Consider the following 21,354-nt stretch of genomic DNA (forward strand, 5'->3'; position numbering starts at 1 on the left):
GGCTACAGGTCTTGGTGAGCCCATTCCCCCCCCCTCAAATAAATAAATAGTAACTTTAGTTCTACTCTTTATTCTTCACTCACCACAAAACTATCTGCATTTCTGGTTCCCCAAGAACCAAAATGTTCATCTGAAGAATACAAGACTATCCTGACACATCTAACCCAACCTGTTCTTTCAATATGCAAGTCTAAAATGACTTTCTTAAGATGATCAAATGTACAAACAAAAGGAAAAAGATAGTCCTATCATCCCAGGAGTAAAATTATTCTGAAGAATTTAGAATAATTTCAGGGGATTAATTCCACTTATCCTTAAAAACTGAAGAAACCTCTCTTGACAACACTGGAGGCACCCATGAAGCTTGGACAAATTGAAGATAATAATCTCTCCAATGAAAAAAAGATTTATATGGCTAGGGCTAATCTGTTCCACACTGTAATTACTAACAAGAGAAATAGGCCAAACACCACATAATTATACCTCAATATCCCTCTGGAAATCAAACAGGTCAATTCGTTGCCAGTTACTGCCATCCAGAGCCAGAACATTCCAGGCCTATTTTGAAGGAAAAGAGATAGTATGAACAGAAGCTGAAATGAAAGGAAAACCCAACACTACTTAAATTCACAACTAACCCAATTAATAATGAAAGCTGACCAAAAAGTTCCTCAGCCCCTACCATTAACCTCTAGATGAGCTGCCTTAATCCTGACCCATATTTCACTTTCCAATAAGGCTGTCTCATCAATGAGACAGTGCCGGGTGTGGTGGCATGTGACTTTAATGCCAGCACTTGGGAGGCAGAGGTAGGAGGATTGCCATGAGTTCGAGGCCACTCTGAGACTACATAGTGAATTCCAGGTCAGCCTGGGCTACACCGAGACTCTACCTCAAAACACACACACACATACACACACACACACACACACACACACACACACACACACACACACACACACACAAAACCCACCTCAATGAGAGAGCACAGATACTAGCTGCCATAAAAGCTCATTCTTTTTTTTTTGGTGTGTGTGGGGGTTTCCTGTTGAGATTAAAGGTGTGTGTGTCACTATGCCCAGCCTAAAAGCTTATTGCTTTTTTGGGGGTGGGTGGAGGGGCTGGAGGCTTAGACAGGGTTTCACTGTAGCCCAGGCTGCCTAGGAACTCATTATGTAGGCCAGTCTGGCCTTAAATATGCAGTAAACCTCCTCTTCTCTCCGCCTCCCCAAATGTCGGGATTATAGATGTGAATCATGACACCTGGCCACAAAAGATCTTAAACTATGGAAGTGGGGAAAAGAGTAGATTGAGCTGGGCATGGTGGAGTACACTTTTAATCCTAGCACTTAGGAGGCAGAGGTAGGAGGATTGCTGCGAGTTTGAGACTACAGAGTGAATTCTAGGTTAGCCTGGGCTAGAGTTAGATACTACCTCAAAAAAACAAAAACAAAAGATCAGATTGTGATAGGTGTCATAACTAGAAAAATGCTTTCTTTTCTCTATCTCCCTCCCTATTCCCTTCCTTCTTTTTCTTTTTGAGACAGGACCTTGTTTTAGATATAGCAGAGTAGCCTGGAATTGGGCACCCTTCTGTCTTGGCTCCTGGGGGATTATAGGCATGCATTACATGCCAGCTCAGAAGATGTTTTCAAACTGCAAGGCTCTAGCTTCCCTCTCCTTTATTTCTCTCTCTTCCTTTTCTTCCTTCCTCTCTAGTTCTTCATCCTTTCTCTTCTTCCTTTCATCCCGTCTCCTCCTTTACTTTTTTTTTTTTTTTTTTTTTTGGATGTAGAGTTTCGCTCTAGCCCAGGCTGACCTGGAATTCACTATGTAGTCTCAGGGTGGCCTCGAACTGATGGCGATCCTCCTACCTCTGTCTCCTAAATGCTGGGATTAAAGGCATAGGCCACTATGCCTGGCTTTTTTTTTTTTCTCAATTTTATTAAACATTTTCCATGATTATAAAAAATATCCCATGGTAATACTCCCTCCCCCTTTTTCCCCTTTGAAATTCCCTTCTCCATCATATCCACTCCCCATCTCAATAAGTCTCTTCTCTATTTGGATGCCATGATCCTTCCCTCCTCTTATGATGGTCTTGTGTAGGTAGTGTCAGGCACTATGAGGTCATGGATATGGAGGCCAGCATTTTGTCTGGAGGGAGGATGTCGTAAGGAGTCCTACCCTTCCTTTGGCTCTTACATTCTTTCCTCCACCTCTTCCGCATTAGACCCTGAGCCTTGGAAGGTGTGATTGAGATGTTAATCGGTACTCTAGTTACTTCTTTCCAGCACCATGATACCTATGGCTGGCTTTTTTATTTTGTTTTGTTTTTACATGGGTACTGGAGAATCGAACCCAGGTTGTTATGCTTTGCGGGCAAGTGATTTAACTGCTAACCCATCTCTCTAGGCCCAGTGTGTTTTTTTTTGTTTTGTTTTGTTTTAAATTGGTATTTCAAGGTAGGGTCTTCCTCTAGCCCACCTACCTGAGATTCACTATGCAGTCTCAGGGTAGCCTAGATCTCAATTCGATCCTCCTACAACTGCCTACTGAGTGCTGGGAATAAAGTGAGTTTTGTTGTTTGTTTGTTTTGTTTTTAAGAGGTTGCTTATTTGTCTGGAAACAGGGTCTCACTAAATAGCTCAGGCCAGCCTCCAACTCTCCATCTTCCTACCTCAGCATCTAACGTGCTAGGATTCCAGACGTAAGAATCAGTGGTCAGAGGGCTAATCGAAATCTAAGAGGATGAAAATAAATCATATGGAATCCTTGGGTTTTGGACAATGGAACACTCAGGAGCCATAGATCATTGTTAGAAAAATTTCAGTGCCAGGCATGGGATACCTCCAGTGAGTTGTTGGCCAGGGAAGTCACTGATGTCCCTAAAATATTATAGGCCATTGCTGAGATCCTTGGTTTCCCACCAGGAATTGATGGTAAGACCCTATTGCTGAAGACTCCACATACTTGGGCTACAAGGTCACTGAGAAATCCTGCTGGAACTGAGCTGATAACTTCCTCCATGTAGACCAGCTGACAGAAAGCTGGAAGAAGCCATTCTACATGTAGTCCAATGGGAGAAAGAGATACCAGTGAAGATACTCAACAGTGGACACTGCAAGCCTTATAATTGGCCAGCCAGGCCAAATGAGCCAACGGGTGCAACAGTGGCAGGTCTGTCATGGTGGAAACCAACTGCCCTCCAATTGGACTAGAGGCCCGCTCCATGGGGGGAACACATCCCTGATACTGAAAACATAAAACAGGGGTAGTCATGAGTCCTAGGGGTGTAACATCTGCTGATGTCTGGAAAAATGTATATACTATGCTTATCAAACTGCCCCGTAAGCACTTCTCTTAATATTTATACCTTTATATTAAAGCTACTCTCACTTTAGGTAGAGAATCTTCTCTTTTCAGATGGCAGTGACCTTAGGATGACTCAGAAGGTATCATAGTGCTGAAAAGAAGTGACTGGAGTACCGAGTAACATCTTGATCACACCTTCCAACACTCAGGGTCTAATGTGGAAGAGGTGGCGGAAAGAATGTAAGAGCTAAAGGAAGGGTAGGACTCCTTACAACGTGCTCCCTCTGAGAGACCAAATATAACTATTTTAAGTTAAAAAAAAGGCCCAGGCCTGACTTAGAGAACTAGCCGGTCAATGTGCTGACCTTTTGCTCCTGTAAACTTTGCTTGCTTAACTGCTGCCTTTCCCCCTAAAGTTTCTGAGGAATCTCCACTTCAAGGACATTGCAGAAACACTCCACTGGGGGGGGGGGGGGGGAGGGTGTCTCCGACCACCTGCTTAGATAAGAAACTGAGGATTCTCCACTTCAAGGACAATGGAGATGACTTCATCTGCCTGGAGTGCCCCTAGCTCCTGCCCCCAACTTCACCTGCCGAAACCCCAAGCCAATCAGAACTGTCTAAATCAACCAATCATGTATCTATCCTCTATTTCTTTGTTCGAATCCCTATATGAACCCCTTCCCCCAAAAGAAAGGGGCTCTCTCCCACACACCGCTGTGCCAGACTGTGGAGATGGAGCCCAGGCCTATCTTGCAGTAAAGAAACCTGTTGCTTTTACATTCGAGTGTCTTTGGCTTCTGTGGGGTTTCTCTGGGTGACCGGGGGACTTGGCTCCTGGTCAGGGGTCTTGGCACAACACCTCCACACATAAAATGGACTGGATATCCATGACCTCATAGTGCCTGACACTACCTACACAAGACCATCATAAGAGGAGGAAAAGATCATGACATCAAAATAAAAGAGAGACTGATTGAGATGGGGAGGGGATATGATGGAGAATGGAATTTCAAAGGGGAAAGTGGGGGGGGGAGGGTATTACCATGGGATATTTTTTATAATAATGAATAATAATAATATATAATAATTTTTAATCATGAAAATGTTAATAAAATTGAGGAAAAAAAACAAATCAGTGGTCATTTTATGTCTAAATGTAGTATTTCTCATACATCTCTTCAATAAACTAGTGGAAGGCAAGAAAATTTGTAAGTTTTTCAACATTCAGGATTAGGTGAGAAATGAATTCAGTAGGAGTTAATCTGTTATGGATCATTCCATATTTGAATGACTTTAAAAGCTTTCCCTGCTGGCTGTGGTGGTGAATGGCTTTAATTTCAGCATTGAGCTATTATTTAAATAATAAGCAAAAGTCATATTATTTGGAGTCAAAAATTTTAAGTAGGGCTGGAGAGATAGCATAGTGCTTAAGGCACTTGCCTGCAAAGCCAAAGGACCCAGGTTCAATTCTTCAGGTCCCATGTAAGCCAGATGCACAAGGTGGCACATGTGTCTGGAATTCATTTGCAGTGGCTGGAGGCCCTGGCATGCCCATTCTATCCCTCTCTGCCTCTTTCTCTCTCTGAAGTAAATAAATAAAATATAAAAAAATTAAAGTATTCTCTTTTTTTTTTTTCTTTTTAGGCGTGTGCATGTTTGAGATAAGGTCTCAATCTATCTATATCCCTGACTGACCTGGAACTCAATATGTAAGCTCAGGTGACCTCAAACTCAAGATGCTTCAAAGTGCTGGGATTATAGGTATGTGCTACCACATCTGACAAATTTAAGAAGAAATTTAATATACTTACAGGCTTTTTCTGAAATTTAAAAAAAAAAGAAATTCTGGATATACTAATAAGAAAAATGTCACATAATGAACAAGAAACATGTCAGGGGCATGAGGGTAAGCAAGCAGTTAGTTATTCTAAAACCAGATGAAGTTCTCTTAGATGGATAATGTTACTCTTCTCTTAGTACATATTTTTCCAATGGTTTCTTAAATGGTTAACCACAGAAAGCAACAAACAAAATGTTTAAAGATCATGTTTAGTAGATGCTTGGGCTAAATGCAAATTTCTGATTGTATGGTATTTCTCCGTTCTTTTTTTTTGTTTTTCGAGGTAGGGTCTCACTCTAGCCCAGGCTGACCTGGAATTCACTATGGAGTCTTAGGGTGGCCTCGAACTCACAGTGATCCTCCTACCTCTGCCTCCTGAGTGCTGAAATTAAAGGCGTGTGCCACCACACCCGGCTGATTGTATGGTATTTCTCATTTCCTTATATTATTTTCTCTAACAAGGAAGCAGGAAGTATGTAGAACTCGGTCTAAAATTAGAAATGGCAGGCCTCTCCCTAGTGTCTGCATTAAAATAACAACAAAACAAAACAAAGAAATCCAAAGAGGTGGCGATCTTGGTTCAGTGGTAAAAGGGCTTGCCTAGCATATTCACAGTCCTGTGGTTCAATCCCCAGCACTGCAAAACAAACAAACAAACAAAAAAACCAAGATTTTGTAAAAGCCCTACTCCCTCCTTTCCTTAAATGAAAGCTATAAACTCATTTATGAGATTCTGCAACTGGAAGTTCAGGCACTGGGTCTGGGTACTGTGTTTCTGAATGGGGACTTGAACTTCATAGAGACAGAAAGGAACATTTCACTTATGAGAATGGTCACATTTAATTTTATGGGCTGGGGAAATGGCTCAGCAGTTAAGGTGCTTGCCTGCAGTCTAACGACCTGAGTTCAATTCCCCAGTACCCATGTAAAGCCAGATGCTGCACAAAGAGGTGCATGCATCTGGAGTCTGTCTGCAGTGGCTGGAGGCCTGGGTGTACCCATTCTCTCTGTTTGTTTCTCTTCTATCTCTATCTGCTTGCAAATAAATAAACAAAAATATTTTTAAAATATTTTTTAAAATTTATTCATGTGTATGCCATGGTATGTGTGTGGGGGTTGGAGGACAACTTTGAAATGTCTGTGCTCCTCCTTTGAGATAGGGTCTCTTTCTGGTGCAAATGAACTGCCAGACTGCAAAGGAATGTCAGGCTAGCTGGCCTGAGAGCTTCAGATTCTCTTGGCTCCACCTCCCAATGTCATAGGCACACTGGGATCAGAGACATATGTACCACTTTGCATCCAGTTTTCAGTAGTACTGGAGGGTTGAACCTGGGCTGGCAGGCTTTTGCAAATAAACACATTTATTAGCTGAGCCTTCCTTCCACCCAGATGATGGTTACATTTAGAAGGACCACAATTACTGGGGACAAAAATGTCCTTAAGCCAGGCATGGTGGTTTACGTCTTTAATCCCAGCACTTGGGAGGCAGAGATAGGAGGATCACTGTGAGTTTGAGGCCAATCTGAGATTACATAGCAAAATCCAGGTCATCTTCAGCTACAGTGAAAACCTACCTCGTAAAACCAAAACCAACCAACCAACCAAACAAACAAAAATGTCCTTAAAGAGGGATGGAGTGATGGTTTAGCAGTTACCAGCTTGCCTGTGAAGCCTAAGGAACCCGGTTCGAGGCTCAATTCCCCAGTACCCATAAACCAAATGCACAAGGTAGTACATGTATCTGGAGTTCATTTGCAGTGGCTAGGGGCCCTGGTATGGTCATTCTCTCTTTCTCCATCTGTCACTCTCAAATAAGTAAATAAAAATGAAACAAAATTTCAAAAAATGTCCTTAAGCCGGGCATGGTGGCGCACGCCTTTAATCCCAGCACTCGGGGAGGCAGAGGTAGCAGGATCGCCATGAGTTCAAGGCCATCCTGAGACTCCATAGTGAATTCCAGGTCAGCCTGGGCCAGAGTGAGACCCTACCTTGAAAAAAAAAATGTCCTTAAAGAAATCATACTACTACTGATTGTTTCCAAAAAGGTTGATATGCAAAGTAGATATGGCTTTTAGGATACAGAAATTACTCAAAAGTCAACATGATAAGAGATTTCTATAGACATAAAGTTTTTGGAATGTGATGGCAAGTGGGGTACATTGGTGGTTTCAAGAGATATCTGGGCCGGGTGTGGCAGTGCATGCCTTTAATCCCAGCACTTGGGAGGCAGAGGTAGGAGGATCACCATGAGTTCAAAGCCACCCAGAGAATAGAGAATGAATTCCAGGTTAGCCTGGGCTAGAGTGAGACCCTACCTTGGAAAAAAAAAAAAAGAAAGAAAAAAAAAGTTATCAGGGGGGTGGAGAGATGGCTTAGAGGTTAAGGTTAATGCCTGTGAAGCCTAAGGACCCAAGTTCAATTCTCCAGGTCCCACATAAGCCAGATGCACATGGTAGGGCATGTGTTTGGAGTTCGTTTGTTGTGGCTAGAGGTCCTGTCACACCTATTCTCTCCCTGTTTCTCTCTGTGTATCTCTCTTTGCTTGCAAATAAATAAATAAAAGTATTTTAAATTTTTTTTGTTTTTGTTTTTGTTTTTCGAGGTAGGATCCCACTCTAGCCCAGGCTGACCTGGGATTCACTATATAGTCTCAGGCTGGCCTTGAAATAACAGCAATCCTCTTACCTCTGCCTCCTGAGTGCTGGGATTAAAGGCGTGTGCCACCAGCCTGGCTCTTTCTTTAAAAATTTAGACATATATATATACACATACATACATACATATACACACACATATACATACATACATACATATACATACACACATACATACACATACATGTATAATTGAGCATATAGCAGTTTCCCACTATTTGCTAAATGAATGAACAAAACACTAGCATTAGATTCAAGACAACTATAGGTACATAATCATTTTACTAAATTACTTATTTATTTTTTTGGTTTTTTGAGGGCCTAGAACTTATAGCAATCCTCCTACCTCTGCCTCCCAAGTGCTGGGATTAAAAGTGTGCGACACCACACCTGGCTCTAAATTATTTATTATATATTTGTACTACAAAAGTGATTAGAAATGGTTTACAAAGTAATTTTCTCAGAATCAAGATTATACCCTTCATATTAGGTGATAGTATAATAGAACTGTTTGGCTCTTTTTTTTTCCCCCTCTACTTTCAAGGTAGGGTCTCACTCGGGCTGACCTGGAATTCACTATGTAGTCTCAGGGTGGCCTCAAACTCATGGTGAATCCTCCTACCTCTGCTTCCCAAGTTCTGGGATTAAAGGTGTATGCCACCATGCTCAGCCTGTTTGGCCATTTTATCACAGAAGTGTCAACTGACAAAAGTGGAGAGGTAAGCCTAATGTGAAAACTGATTTTAGGGAGGTAGAGGTAGGAGGATCACCACGAGGGCACCCTGAGACTACATAGTGAATTCCAGGTCAGCCTGGGCTAAAGTGAGAGAGATCCTACCTCGAATCACCACCACCCCCACCGGCAAAAAAAAAAAAAAAAGAAAAAACCCAAAAATTGATTTTAGGAATGAACTCTGCTCTGCAACATTCTTCTCTCCCCCTCTCCTAATTCTAACAATCATGTTTTAAGGAAAGAATATGTAGAAATGACATGAGAATTAGATGCACAAAAGGACCTTTTATATATCCCTGAGTTGGTATAAAATTAACTATAAAAATAATACAACATGATTTCATCACAATATTGAGTCCATCTTAGTTAATTTACATGGTCAGTTCTTTTTACTTAAAATATCCCCTCTGTTTATATTTTATAAATGAGTCACAAAATGCTCAAGTAGAATCTAATCATAGAATGGCATGGGAGAGGTAAGCCATGAATGAAATAACATCTTTTGCAACAAAACAACATTCAAGCAATACTTAAAATATCTAAACTAAATGGTTAGTCTACTACAGAGGTTGTCAGGACTCAGTGTGCCTCAGTGTCCCTCAGTAACCATGTCAATCACTCTTACCCTGGAGACCTGAGCACAGCGACACAAGGTAACGACATCCAGGAAAGAAAATATCCTAAAAGAAAAGAGAGGGGACAAACTTTATCATTTCTTTTGTTGTTGTTATTGTTGTTGTTTGAGGTAGGGTCTCCCTCTAGCACAGACTGACCTAGGATTTACTACATAGTCTCAGGCTGGCCTCTTAACTCATGACAATTCTCTTACCTCCTGCCTCCCAAGCACTGATATTAAAGGTGTGAGCCACCATGCCCAGCTATTTTTCTGTTTGTTTGTTTCTTATTTTCTTCTTCTTCTTTTTTTATTTTTTAATTGAAACAGGGTCTCACTATGTAGGCCACACTCACCTTGAATTTATGATCCTCCTGCCCTAGAATCCAGAGTTGCTAGGATTACAAGTGTGACCACCATGCCCTGCTTTATTGTTTTTGTTTTTTTGAGGTAGGGTCTCACTCTAGCCCAGGAATTCACTATGTCATCTCAGGGAAGCACTGAACTCACAGTGATCCTCCTACTTCTGTTTCTGCTTCTGTTTGAGTGCTAGGATTAAAGGCCACCATGCCTGGTTTTACTTCTTTTTACATACTTTATTTATATGAGAGAGAGAGAAATAGAGAAAATGGAAGCATCAGGGCCGCTAGCCATTGCAAATAAACTCCAACTTTAGATGTGTGTGCCACCTTATGCATCTGGCTTACATGGATCCCGGGGAGTCGAACCTGGGTCCTTTGGCTTTGCAGGAAAGTGCCTTAACCACTAAACCATCTCTCCAGCCCTTCTTTTTATAATGTTTATTTATTTATTTATATATTTATTTTGTTTTTTGAGGTAGGGTCTCACTCTGGCCTTGAACTCGCAGTGATCCTCCTACCTCTGCCTCCTGAGTGCTGGGATTAGAGGTGTGTGTCACCACACCCATCCCCCACAAGTATTTTTTCCCTCAAAACTATTTTTTTTTTTTTTGAGAGAGAAAGGGAATGGGTGTGCCCAGGTCTTTCAGCCACTGTGAACAGACTCCAGGCATGTGCGCCCCCTTGTGGGTATGCATGACGTTCCATGCTTGTGTCACTGTTGGGTCTGGTTATAGGTGTGATCTGGAGGATTAGAACAGGCATGCGCCGTAACAATTAAGCCATTTCTCCAGCCCTTCAAATCTATTTTTAAGTATATGGTTCAGTAGCACTTGATACAGGTTCTATTACTATGCAATCATCTCTAAAGCTACTTTTATCTTCCCATACTGAAATTCTGTATTAAACAATAGCTCCCCATTACTCCCCTCTCTTCCAGTCCTTGCAGCTACTATTCTACTTCTTGTCTAGGTGGAGTTGACTACTTCAGGTACTTAATGTCTATCATTTGTGCCTTGCTTATCTCACTTAGCATGTCTCCAAGGTTCATTCATATTATAGCATGTGCCTGAATTTCCTCCCAAAAAGTTCACTATATCCACATACCATACTCTGTATATCCATTGATGAACACAGGTTGTTTTCATGTTTGGCTACTGGGAACTGTACTCATAAGACCATGAGTATCCAACTCTCTGTGTTCCTACTTTCAATTTTTTCAGGCATATATCCAGAAGATCAGCTAGATCATGAATTTTGTTTTAATTTTTTAAATATTTAAGAGAGAGAGAGTGAAAAAAAAAAGAAGGGGGAAGAGAGAGGGCACATCAGGATATCCTGCCACCTTAAATGAATTCTAGGCACATGCACCACTTTGTGCCTCTGGCTTCATGTGGGTACTGGGGAAATGAACCTGGGCTTTGCAAACAAGCACCTTTAACCATTGAGCCATCTCTCCAGCACTGTTTTAATTTTTTAAAATATTTATAATTTTATTTATTTGTAAAGACAAAGAGAAATGGGGAAGAAAGACAGAATATGGGCATGTCAGGGCCTCTAACCATTGCAGAGGAACTCAAGATGCATGAACCACCTTATGCAGCTGACTTACATAGGTCCTAGGGAATTAAACCCAGGTCTTTAGGCTTTGCAGGCAAGCACCTTAACCACTAAGCCATCTCTCCAGCCCATTTTAATTTTTTTGAAGAACACTTATTCTGTTTTACATAGCAGTCACATCATTTTACATCCCTGCCCGCAATTCACAAATGTTCTAATTGCACACCCCATCTTTGCCAATACACATTTTGTTTTTTTGTTTGTGTCTGCATATTGTGCATCTATGCACATGTGTATAAACAGGCCAGAGGTCTGTGTGGGGTGTCCTCAAGTGCCCTCCACTATACTCTTTGAGACAGGATCTCTCTGAACCTGGGGCTCACAGATTCAGTTGCAACTAGCTAGCCAGCAAGTTTCTTTATGGGTGTGTGCCTCAACACCTGGCTTTTAAAATATTTATTCTGGGGATCCATGCTCAGGCCCTCATGGTTGTTTCACAGGCATCTTACTGACTGAGCCATCTCCCCAGGACTTGCTTATTTTATGTTTTCAAGGTAGAGTCTCACTCTAGCCCAGGCTGACCTAGAACTCTCAGCAATCCACTTTTCTCTGCTGCCCAAGCGCTGGGATTAAAGGCATGTAACACCAGGCCCAGTTTACGACTTGCTTTTTAAAAAAATGTTTTATTTGAGGCTGGAGAGATGGCTTAGCAGTTAAAGTGCTTGCCTGCAAAGCCTAAGGATCCATGTTCCACTCTCCAGATCCCACGTAAGCACAAAAGGTGAGGCAAGCACAATGTTGCACATGCCCACCAGGTGGCGCAGGCATCTGGAGTTTGATTTCAGTAGCTGAGGCCCTGGAGCACCAATTCTCTCTCTCTCTAGTATTTTTTTTGTTTGAGGGGTGGAATGCAATGGGTACATCAGGGCCTCCAGCTAGCGCACACAAACTCCAGATGCATGTACCACCTTGTGCATCTGGCTTTACATGGGAACTAGGGAATCAAACTCTGGTCCTTAGGCTTTGCAGGCATGTGCCTTAACTGTTGAGCCATCTCTTGATAGGGTCTTTTAATGCACAAGTTTTTAAATTATGATGCAGTCTAATTCACATATTTTTCTTTTATATATATATCTCAGTGTCGTATTCAGTGTCAAGAGGCTTTCCCACTATGTTTTGTCCTAAAATTTAAAAAAACTAAAGCCGGGCATGGTAGCACATGCCTTGAATTCCAGCATTCGGAAGGGAGAAGTAGAAAGATTGCTGTGAGTTTGAGGCCACCCTGAGACTACATAGTGAATTCCAGGTCAGCCTAGGCTAGAGCAAGATCCTACCTCGAAAAAACAAAATTAACTTTTATGCTTAGATGACTTAAGCAAGAGCTTTTTTTTTGGGGGGGGGGATAAGTCATGTGTGAGTAGAGATACAAAGCAGTTTGATACAGAAAAGACTGATGATAGAAACCTTCAATATTTTATTATAGCTGCTGCAGTATTTTATTTTTCCTTACCTGTCTTTTATTATTATTTTCTTTTACTTATTTGTTTACTTGTTTTAGTTTTTAAAAATTTTATTTATTTGTTTGCAATCAGAGAGAGAGAGTGAGAGAGACAGAATGGGCATGTGAGGGCCTCCAGCCACTGCAAATGAATTCCAGATGCATGTGCTCCTTGTGCATCTGGCTTATGTGGGTCCTGGGGAATGGAACCTGAGTCCTTTGGCTTCACAGACAAATACCTTCACCGCTAAGCCATTTCTCCAGATCACTTTCCTGCTTGATTCAGCTGTCCCCCATAAACTTAGGTGTTCTGAATGCAAGGTTCCCAACTGATGGAGATTTGGGAATTAATGCCTCCTGGAGGCAGTGTATTGTTGGGGCCTGGCTTATGGGTATTATAGCCAGCTTCCCTATGCCAGTGTTTGGCACACTCTCCTGTTGCTACTATCCACCTTATGTTGGCCAAGGGGTGATGTCCACCCTCTGCTCATGCCTTCATTTTCCCCTGCCATCGTGGAGCTTCCCTTTAAGTCTGTAAGCCAAAATAAACTTCTTTTTCCCACAAGTTGCTCTTGGTTGAGTGATTTCTATCAGCAATGCGAACCTGATTACAACACCTGCCTTTTAAACCATTTTTGTTTCCCACCTCTATTTTCAGGTCTAACTAGCTTGCTTGCTTTTTTCCTTTCCAGCTTCTAAGTGACAACTAAGAGAGAGAGAATAAACCTGAACAGGAGGGCTGGAGACATGACTTAGTGGTTAAGGCACCTGCCTGCAAATCCAAAGGACCCAGGTCCAACTCTCCAGGACCCACATAAGCCAAATGCGCAAGGTGGTGCATGTATCTGGAGTTCATTTGCAGTGGCTGAAGGCCCTGGGCTCTCTCTGTCTGCCTCTTTCTCTTTCAAATAAGTAAATAAACTAAAACCTGAATAAGAAAGGTTAGACACCATTTTCCTTGAAAGAGACCTGATATGCTGATAATTCCTCTTTTAAAATTTCCCACTTTGGGGCTGGAGAAATTACTCAGTGGTTAACGCACTTGCCTACAAAGCCTAATGACCTGGGTTTAATTCCCCAGGACGCATGTAGGCCAGATGCACAATGTGGCGCATGAGTTTGTAGTTTGTTTGCAGCTGCTAGAAGCCCTGGAACTCCCATTCTCTCTCTCTCTTTCTCCTTGGGAATGAAGAAAATTTTTTAAAAATTTCCCACTTTTGGCTGGGTGTGGTAGCATATACCTTTAATCCCAGCACTTGAGAGACAGAGGATTTCTGGGAGTTCAAGGCCACCCTGAAACTACATAGTGAATTCCAGGTTAGCCTGGGCTAGAGTAAGACCATACCTTGAAAAACAAAAATTAAAATAAAATAAATAAAATTTCCCACTTTTACTTATTATTTTAAATTTTTTCTCAATTTTTATTAACATTTTCAATGATTATAAAAAATATCCCATGGTAATACCCTCCCCCCTTTTATTTTTTTACTATTATTTTATTTTATTTATTTTGGTTTTCTGAGTTAGGGTCTCACTCTAGTCCAGGCTGACCTGGAATTCACTATGTAGTCTCAGGGTGGCCTTGAACTCTCTGTGATTCTCCTACTTCTGCTTCCCCGAATGGTGGGATTAAAGGCATGTGCTACCACGCCTGACAATTTCCCGCTTTTAAAACACTGATTAGGTACTCTAGCCAGGCATGGTGGTACACACCTTTAGTCCTAGCTCGGGGGAGGCTGAGGTAGATGGATAATTGTGAGTTCAAGGCCACCCTGAGACTACATAGTGAATTCCAGGTCAGCCTGGGCTAGAGTGAGACCCTACTTCGAAAAACAAACAAACAAAAAATATACTGATTACATACTCTACTTACAAATACAAATACAGCATGCACCACAAATCTAGGTACCACAGTTTGTACAATAAGTGTTTTTGTTTTTTGCTTTTTTAATTTTTTTCTGAGATAGGGTCTCATTCTAGCTCAGGCTGACTTGGAATTCACTATGTAGTCTCAGGGGGCCCTTGAACTCTCTGTGTTCCTCCTACCTCTGCCTCCCAAATACTGGGGTTAAAGGTGTGTGCCACCATGCCTGGCAACAATAAGCTTTTCTTAAAACAAAACAACAACAAAAAAACCTTTTTATTTTTATTTATTTATTTGAGAGAGAAAGAGAAAAGGGCAGATATGAGAGAAAGAATGGATGCCTCAGGGCCTTCAGCCACTGCAAACAAACGACAGACACCTTGTGCATCTAGCTTATACAGGTAGGGTCTTGGGGAATTGAACCAGGGTTCTTTGGCTTTGCAGGCAAGTGCCTTAAACTACTACACCATCTCTCCAGCCCAGCATACATACATTCATTCATACATACACACACAAACACATATTTTTTTTCTCCCAAGGTAGGGTCTCACTGTAGCCCAAGCTGACCTGGAATTCACTATGTAGTCTTAGGGTGGCCTCAACAATCTTCTTACCTCTGCCTCCTGAATGCTGAGATTAAAGGCATGTGCCACCATGCCTGGTTCAGCTTATATTTTTAAATTTTCTTTTTATTTATTAGACAGAGAAAGAAAAAGAGAGAGAGAGAGAGAGAGAGAGAGAGAGGTGTGGGAGATGGGTGCACCAAGGCCTCTAGCCACTGCAAAAGAATTCCAAATGCATGCGCCACCATGTGCATCTAGCTTACATAGGTTCTGGGAAACTGAAACTGTGTCCTTAGGTTTTGCAGGCAAGCACCTTAACCAGTAAGCCATGTCTCCAGCCTAACAATAAGCTTATTAATGTAACAAATATTCCTTCATGGCTGAAATACTGCCCCTATCATCATACATGCAATACCTTTTTTTTTTTTTCAAGGTAGGGTCTCACTCTAGCCCAGGCTGTGCCTGTGAAGTCTAAGAACCCAGGTTTGATTCCTCAGGACCCACGTAAGCCAGATGCACAAAGTAGTGCATGCATCTGGAGTTCGTTTGCAGTGGCTGGATGCCCTAGCACGCCAATTCATATTCTCTCTCTCATTATCTTCTCTCTCTCTCTCAAATGAATAAATAAATAAATATTTAAGACCAAACAAGCTAGTAAGCACCTCAGATTTGAAAGGTCAGGTCAGGGTCAGATGTGTGTGGAGCTGGGAGACCTCAGGAAGCCCTCACAGAACTCTCTGTTCTGTTCTTAGTTTACTGATGGGGTTCTAGGTCGAGACCCCAGTGAAGGTGCTTGTCACTTGGATTTGGACATTACTGAATTTGGTTTCTTAAGGAGTAGACAAATAGTCACTGTGATCCTTTGTCTTAAGTAGTAAGAACCTAGTCCTAAGTTGGCTCTCTTTTTATTTTATGGGCTTGATTCTGGAAATAGTTAGCTCTAGAAACTTGAGGACAAGAACTAGGGGAAAGGCAGCCAGGAATTTGGCTGGACCAATTTTTCTTTTGTTCACAATGAATGCTTAGAGAAGTTAGCAACATCAAGCCAGGCCTAGTGCTGCATGCCTTTAATCCCAGCACACAGTAGGCAGAGGTAAAAGGATTGCCATGAGTTCATGGCCACTTGAGACTGAATTCCATCCTGAGCTAGAATGAGACCTTACCTTGGAAAACAACAAAACAAAACAAAACAAAACAAAACAAACAAAACAAAAAAAAGCCAGGTGGGCGTATGATCCTAGCACTTAGAAGGCAGAGGTAGGAGGATCTCTGTGAGTTCAAGGCCAGCTTGAGACTACATAGTGAATTCCAGGTCAGCCTGGGCTAGAGAGAGAGACCCTACCTCGAAAAACAAAAACAACAACAACAAAAAGATAGCAATATCAAATAGAAAATATGACAGTTACTTGTGAATAAATGTTAGTAGCATAAAACTGGAGGAAATAATACTAGTATGTTATACGATGGGCAAAAATAATAAGTTATACAATACTTAGTCCTTACTGCTTTTGATCATCTTAAGGCATCTAAGATCCAGAGATCTTACACTGGGTGTACAGTAGTCATTTCCTCCACTCTTAACTCTCTTTAAAAATTTTTTTTGTTTATTTGTATTTATTTATTTGAAAGTGATGGACAGAGAGAGAGAGAAAGAGGCAGATATACATATAGAGAGAAGGGTGCGCCAGGGCCCCCAGCCACTGCAAACGTGTGTGCCCCCTTGTGAATCTTGGAGAATCGAGCCTTGAACGAGGGTCCTTAGGCTTCACAGGCAAGCGCTTAACCGCTAAGCCACATTTCTCCAGCCCTTAACTCTTAATATACACAGTTCTGAAAACACCTGCCTGTGCACATGTCTAGAATGGTTAAGTGAGAAAAAAATGAAGGAGCTGCTGATATCCAAGGGTTCTATATGATTGCTTACTGACTTATTTGCAAGAGGAGAGAGAAAAAAAATATGCATGCCAGGGCCTCTAGCCACTGCAAATGAACTCCAGATGCATGTGCCACATTGTACATCTTGTTTTATGTGGGTACTAGGGAATCGACCCTGGGTCTTTAGGCTTCATAGAAAAGTACCTTAACTGCTGAGCCATTTTCCCAGCCCTGTATGATTGCTTTTGTTTTAAATTTTTTTTGTTCATTTATTTATTTGAAAGCGACAGATACAGAGAGAAAGAAGCAGATATAGAGAGAGAATGGGCACGCCTGGGGCCTCCAGCCACTGTAAACTAACTCCAACACGTGTGCCCCCTTGTGCATCTGGCTTACGTGGATCCTGGGGAACCGAGCCTCGAACTGGGGTCCTTAGGCTTCACAGGCAAGCACTTAACTGTTATGCCATCTCTCCAGCCCTATGATTATTAGTATTATTTTTTTATTTTTGTTTTTTTCAAGGTAGGGTCTCACTCTGGTCCAGGCTGACCTGGAATTAACTCTGTAGTCTCAGGGTGGCCTTGAACTCACAGCGATCCTCCTACCTCTGCCTCCCAAGTGCTGGGATTAAAGGCGTGCGCCACCATGCCCGGCTCCCTATGATTATTTTTAACAAGCTTCTACTCTTTTTTTTTTTTTTTCTTTTGGATTTTTGAGGTAGGGTCTCACTCTAGCCCAGGCTCAACTGAAATTCACCATGTAGTCTCAGGGTGGCCTCGAACTTATGGTAATCCTCCTATCTCTCTGCCTCCGAATTCCCAAGTACTGGGATTAAAGGCGTACACCACCACGCCCAGAAAGTTTCTATTCTTAAGGTCAGGCTTGGTAGGTCATACCTATAATCTCAGCATTTGGGAGGCAGAGGCAGAATTGCCATGAGATCTATCTAGACTAGCTCTACATATCAAGTTCCAGACCTGTTAGGGATACACAGTAAGACCCTGTCTCAAAAAAATGAAAGATATCTCAGCAGTTAAGGTACTTGCCTGTAAGGCTAAAGGACCCGAGTAAGATTCCCCAGTACCCACATAAAGCCACATGCACAAGGTAGCACATGCATCTGGAGTTCACTTGCAGTGGCTGTAGGGCCTGCAAGCCCATTCTCTTTATTTACCTCTTTCTCTCTCTCAAATAAGAAATAAAATATTTTCATAGGGCTGGAGAGATGACCTAGCAGTTAAGATGCTTGCCTAAAAAGCCAAAGAATACAGGTTTGATTCCCTAGTACCTATGTAAGCCATATGCACAAGATGGCACATGCATCTGAAGTTTGTTTGCAGTGGCTAGAGGCCCTGGCACGCCCATTCTCTCTCCTATCTACCTCTTTCTTTCTCTCAAATAAATAAATACTTAAAAAAAAAAAAAAAAAAAACCAAAAACAGAGGGCTGGAGAGATGGCTTAGCGGTTAAGCGCTTGCCCGTGAAGCCTAAGAACCCTGGTTCGAGGCTCGGTTCCCCAGGTCCCACGTTAGCCAGATGCACAAGGGGGCGCACACATCTGGAGTTCGTTTGCAGAGGCTGGAAGCCCTGGCGCGCCCATTCTCTCTCTCTCCCTCTATCTGTCTTTCTCTCTGTGTCTGACGCTCTCAAATAAATAAATAAATTAATTAATTAAAAAAAAAAACAAAGAAAAAAAATTTTTTAAACTAGAAAAGGGGCTGGAGGGATGGCTTAGCAGTTGAGGCATTTGCCTAAAGCCAAAACACCCCAGGTTCAATTCCCCAGGACCCACAAAAGCCACATGTACAAGGTGGTGCACACATCTGGAATTTGTTGGCAGTGGCTGAAGGCCCTGACATGCCCATCCTCTCTCTCTCTCAAATAAATAAGCAAAAATAAAACACACATACCTTTAATCCCAGCACTTGGGAGGCAGAGGTAGGAAGATCGCTGTGAGTTTGAGGCCACCCTGAAATTACATAGTGAATTCCAGGTCAGCCTGAGCTAGAGTGAAACCCTACCTCAAAAAAAAAAAAAAAAAAAAAAAGCTATAGGCAAAAAAGTGATCTTTTGCTGGGCATGATGGTGTACACTTTTTTTTTTTTTTTTTTTGAGAGCGACAGAGAGAGAAAGAGAGAAAGAGAGAGAGAATGGGTGTGCCAGGGCTTCCAGCCACTGCAAACAAACTCCAGATGTGTGTGCCCCCTTGTGCATCTGGCTAACGTGGGTCCTGGGGAATCAAGCCTTGAACCGAGGTCCTTAGGCTTCACAGGCAAGCACTTAACCACTAAGCCATCTCTCCAGCCCTGGTATACACTATTAATCCCAGTACTTGGGAGGCAGAGATAGGAGGATCCCTATAGAGTTCAAGGCTAGCCTGGGACTATAGAATGAGTTCCAGGTCAGCCTGAGCTACAGTGAGACCCTACTTTGAATAAAAACAAAAAAAGATGGGGGCTGGAGAGATGGCTTAGTGGTTAAGGCACTTGCCTGTGAAACCTAAGGACCCAGGTTTGATTTCCCAGTACCCACGTAAGCCAGATGTACATGGTGGCATATATATCTTAGTTTGTAGTGGCTAAAGGCCCTGGTGTGCCCATTCTCTCTCTCTCTCTCTCTCTCTCTCTCTCTCTCTCAATCTAGCTTGCCTCTTTCTCTCTCTCTCAAATAAGTAAAAATTAAAAAAGAAGCAAGATCATGAAGCAGGAATGAGAATGCTTATTCATTAAGAGTATAATGGCTTTTAAGTAGTTTTCTCTGAGCAAAATAATATGTTAATGCTGGGCTGGAGAGATGGCTTAGTGGTTAAGTGCTTGCCTGTGAAGCCTAAGGACCCCGGTTCGAGGCTCAATTCCCCAGGACCCATGTTAGCCAGATGCACGGGGACGGGGGGGGGGGGGTGCATGCATCTGAAGTTTGTTTGCAGTGGCTGAAGGCCCTGGCACACCCATTCTCTCTCTCTCTCTGCCTTTCTCTCTCTGTCACTGTCAAATAAATAAATAAAAATAAAAACAAAAAAATTTAAAAATATATATGTTAATGCTGCAAAACAGCATACAGTTCCTTTCTGTTATGCTATTCTATATAAATACAAAATGTTATAAATAAGTGCTCAAATAATACAAGGGCTCTAAAAATAATTCTATAAATACCAATCAATTTTTTTTTTCCTTCAAGGTAAGGTCTCACTCTAGCCCAGGCTAACCTGGAACTCATTCTGTAATCCCAGGTGGGCCTTGAATTCACAGTGATCCTCCTACCTTGGCCACCTGAGTTCTGGGATTAAAGGCATGCACTACCATGCCCAGCTTCCAAATACCAATTTTTTTCCTAGGTGATTTAAGCAATTTGTCTTTAAAGCAGAAGCTATGCATTTCATGTCATGGGTAATCCTAAAATGCAGTTTCTACATGTTAGAAGTAAGATAAAATCCTGTGTGTGAGGAAAGGGTTTCAGATTGTTGCTTTGTTTTATTTTTTCTTTCAAGGTAGGGTCTCACTCTAGCCCAGGCTGACCTGAAATTCACTACATAGTCTCAGGGTGGCCTCGAACTCATGGCAATCCTTCTATCTCTGCCTCCCGAGTGCTGGGATGAAAGGCATGTGCCACCACACCCAGCTGTAGATTGTTGCTTTTTTTTCTTTTTAAAACAAAGGGTTATAACTCTTCAATCTAATTATTCAGTACAGGTAACACTTTATTGCAAGTATCAGTCACTTCATAGGCATGGGATAAATAGCAGGGGGATAGGCTGGACTATAACCACTACTCACAGGATTTAAAATAATAATATGTTAAACATTTCTACTGATTTCACATTAATAAGGCAAAGGGAACGCAAGTATACAAGTATTCATATGTAGATACAACTTTTAAAAAAGGTGTTACTGGTAGGGCGTGGTAGCGCATGCCTTTCATCCCAGCACTGGGGAAACAGAGGTAGGAGGACTGCTGTGAGTTCGAGGCCACCCTGAGACTACGTAGTGTATTTCAAATCAGCGTGGGCTATAGTGAGACCCTACCTTGAAAAACAAAAACAAAAACAATAAAAAAAGCTGTTACTAAATTAAAAAGTTAAAGTAAGTGTAAAATTCCAGAAAACATACACTACATATAAAATAGAAAATTAACTAAATTTTAAAAATACAAATTATATATATATATATATATATATATATATATATATATACACACACACACACATACATACATATTAAATAAATTAACATTCAGACTTACCGTAATAGAAGTTCTTTGGGAAGTTTTTTATTGATCACAGCTTCATCACTATTTGAGAACATCTGTAAAAGCAAAACCATTGTGTGTTACTTAACATTTTATCATGTTCAAGCAACATTTTCGTGGTAATTTTCTTGAGAGAGGGGTAAAAACATATGGTGTGTTTTATAAGTCTGAACTGTATTAAATGGATGCATAAAAAATGTCTTTAAGGCATTCAATTAATCCTTTTTTTTTT

At 41.6% G+C, this 21,354-nt stretch overlaps 1 protein-coding gene across 5 annotated transcripts in view; it reads right to left on the reverse strand.

The window, feature by feature from the left end:
* Window positions 1-21,354, reverse strand: part of Fbxl20 (F-box and leucine rich repeat protein 20) — a 126,318-nt gene that overhangs the window by 46,226 nt on the left and 58,738 nt on the right. For all 5 annotated transcript variants that reach the window (XM_045158239.1, XM_045158241.1, XM_045158243.1 and 2 more), the window contains exons 2-4: window positions 21,117-21,178; window positions 9,171-9,225; window positions 484-558 (exon numbers count right to left, since the gene is read on the reverse strand). In XM_045158239.1, the coding sequence (XP_045014174.1) occupies window positions 484-558; window positions 9,171-9,225; window positions 21,117-21,178 (192 nt within the window). The remainder of the gene's footprint in view (window positions 1-483; window positions 559-9,170; window positions 9,226-21,116; window positions 21,179-21,354) is intronic.

This window comes from Jaculus jaculus, chromosome 9 (genome assembly GCF_020740685.1).
Source record: "Jaculus jaculus isolate mJacJac1 chromosome 9, mJacJac1.mat.Y.cur, whole genome shotgun sequence".
Lineage (NCBI taxonomy): Eukaryota > Metazoa > Chordata > Mammalia > Rodentia > Dipodidae > Jaculus > Jaculus jaculus.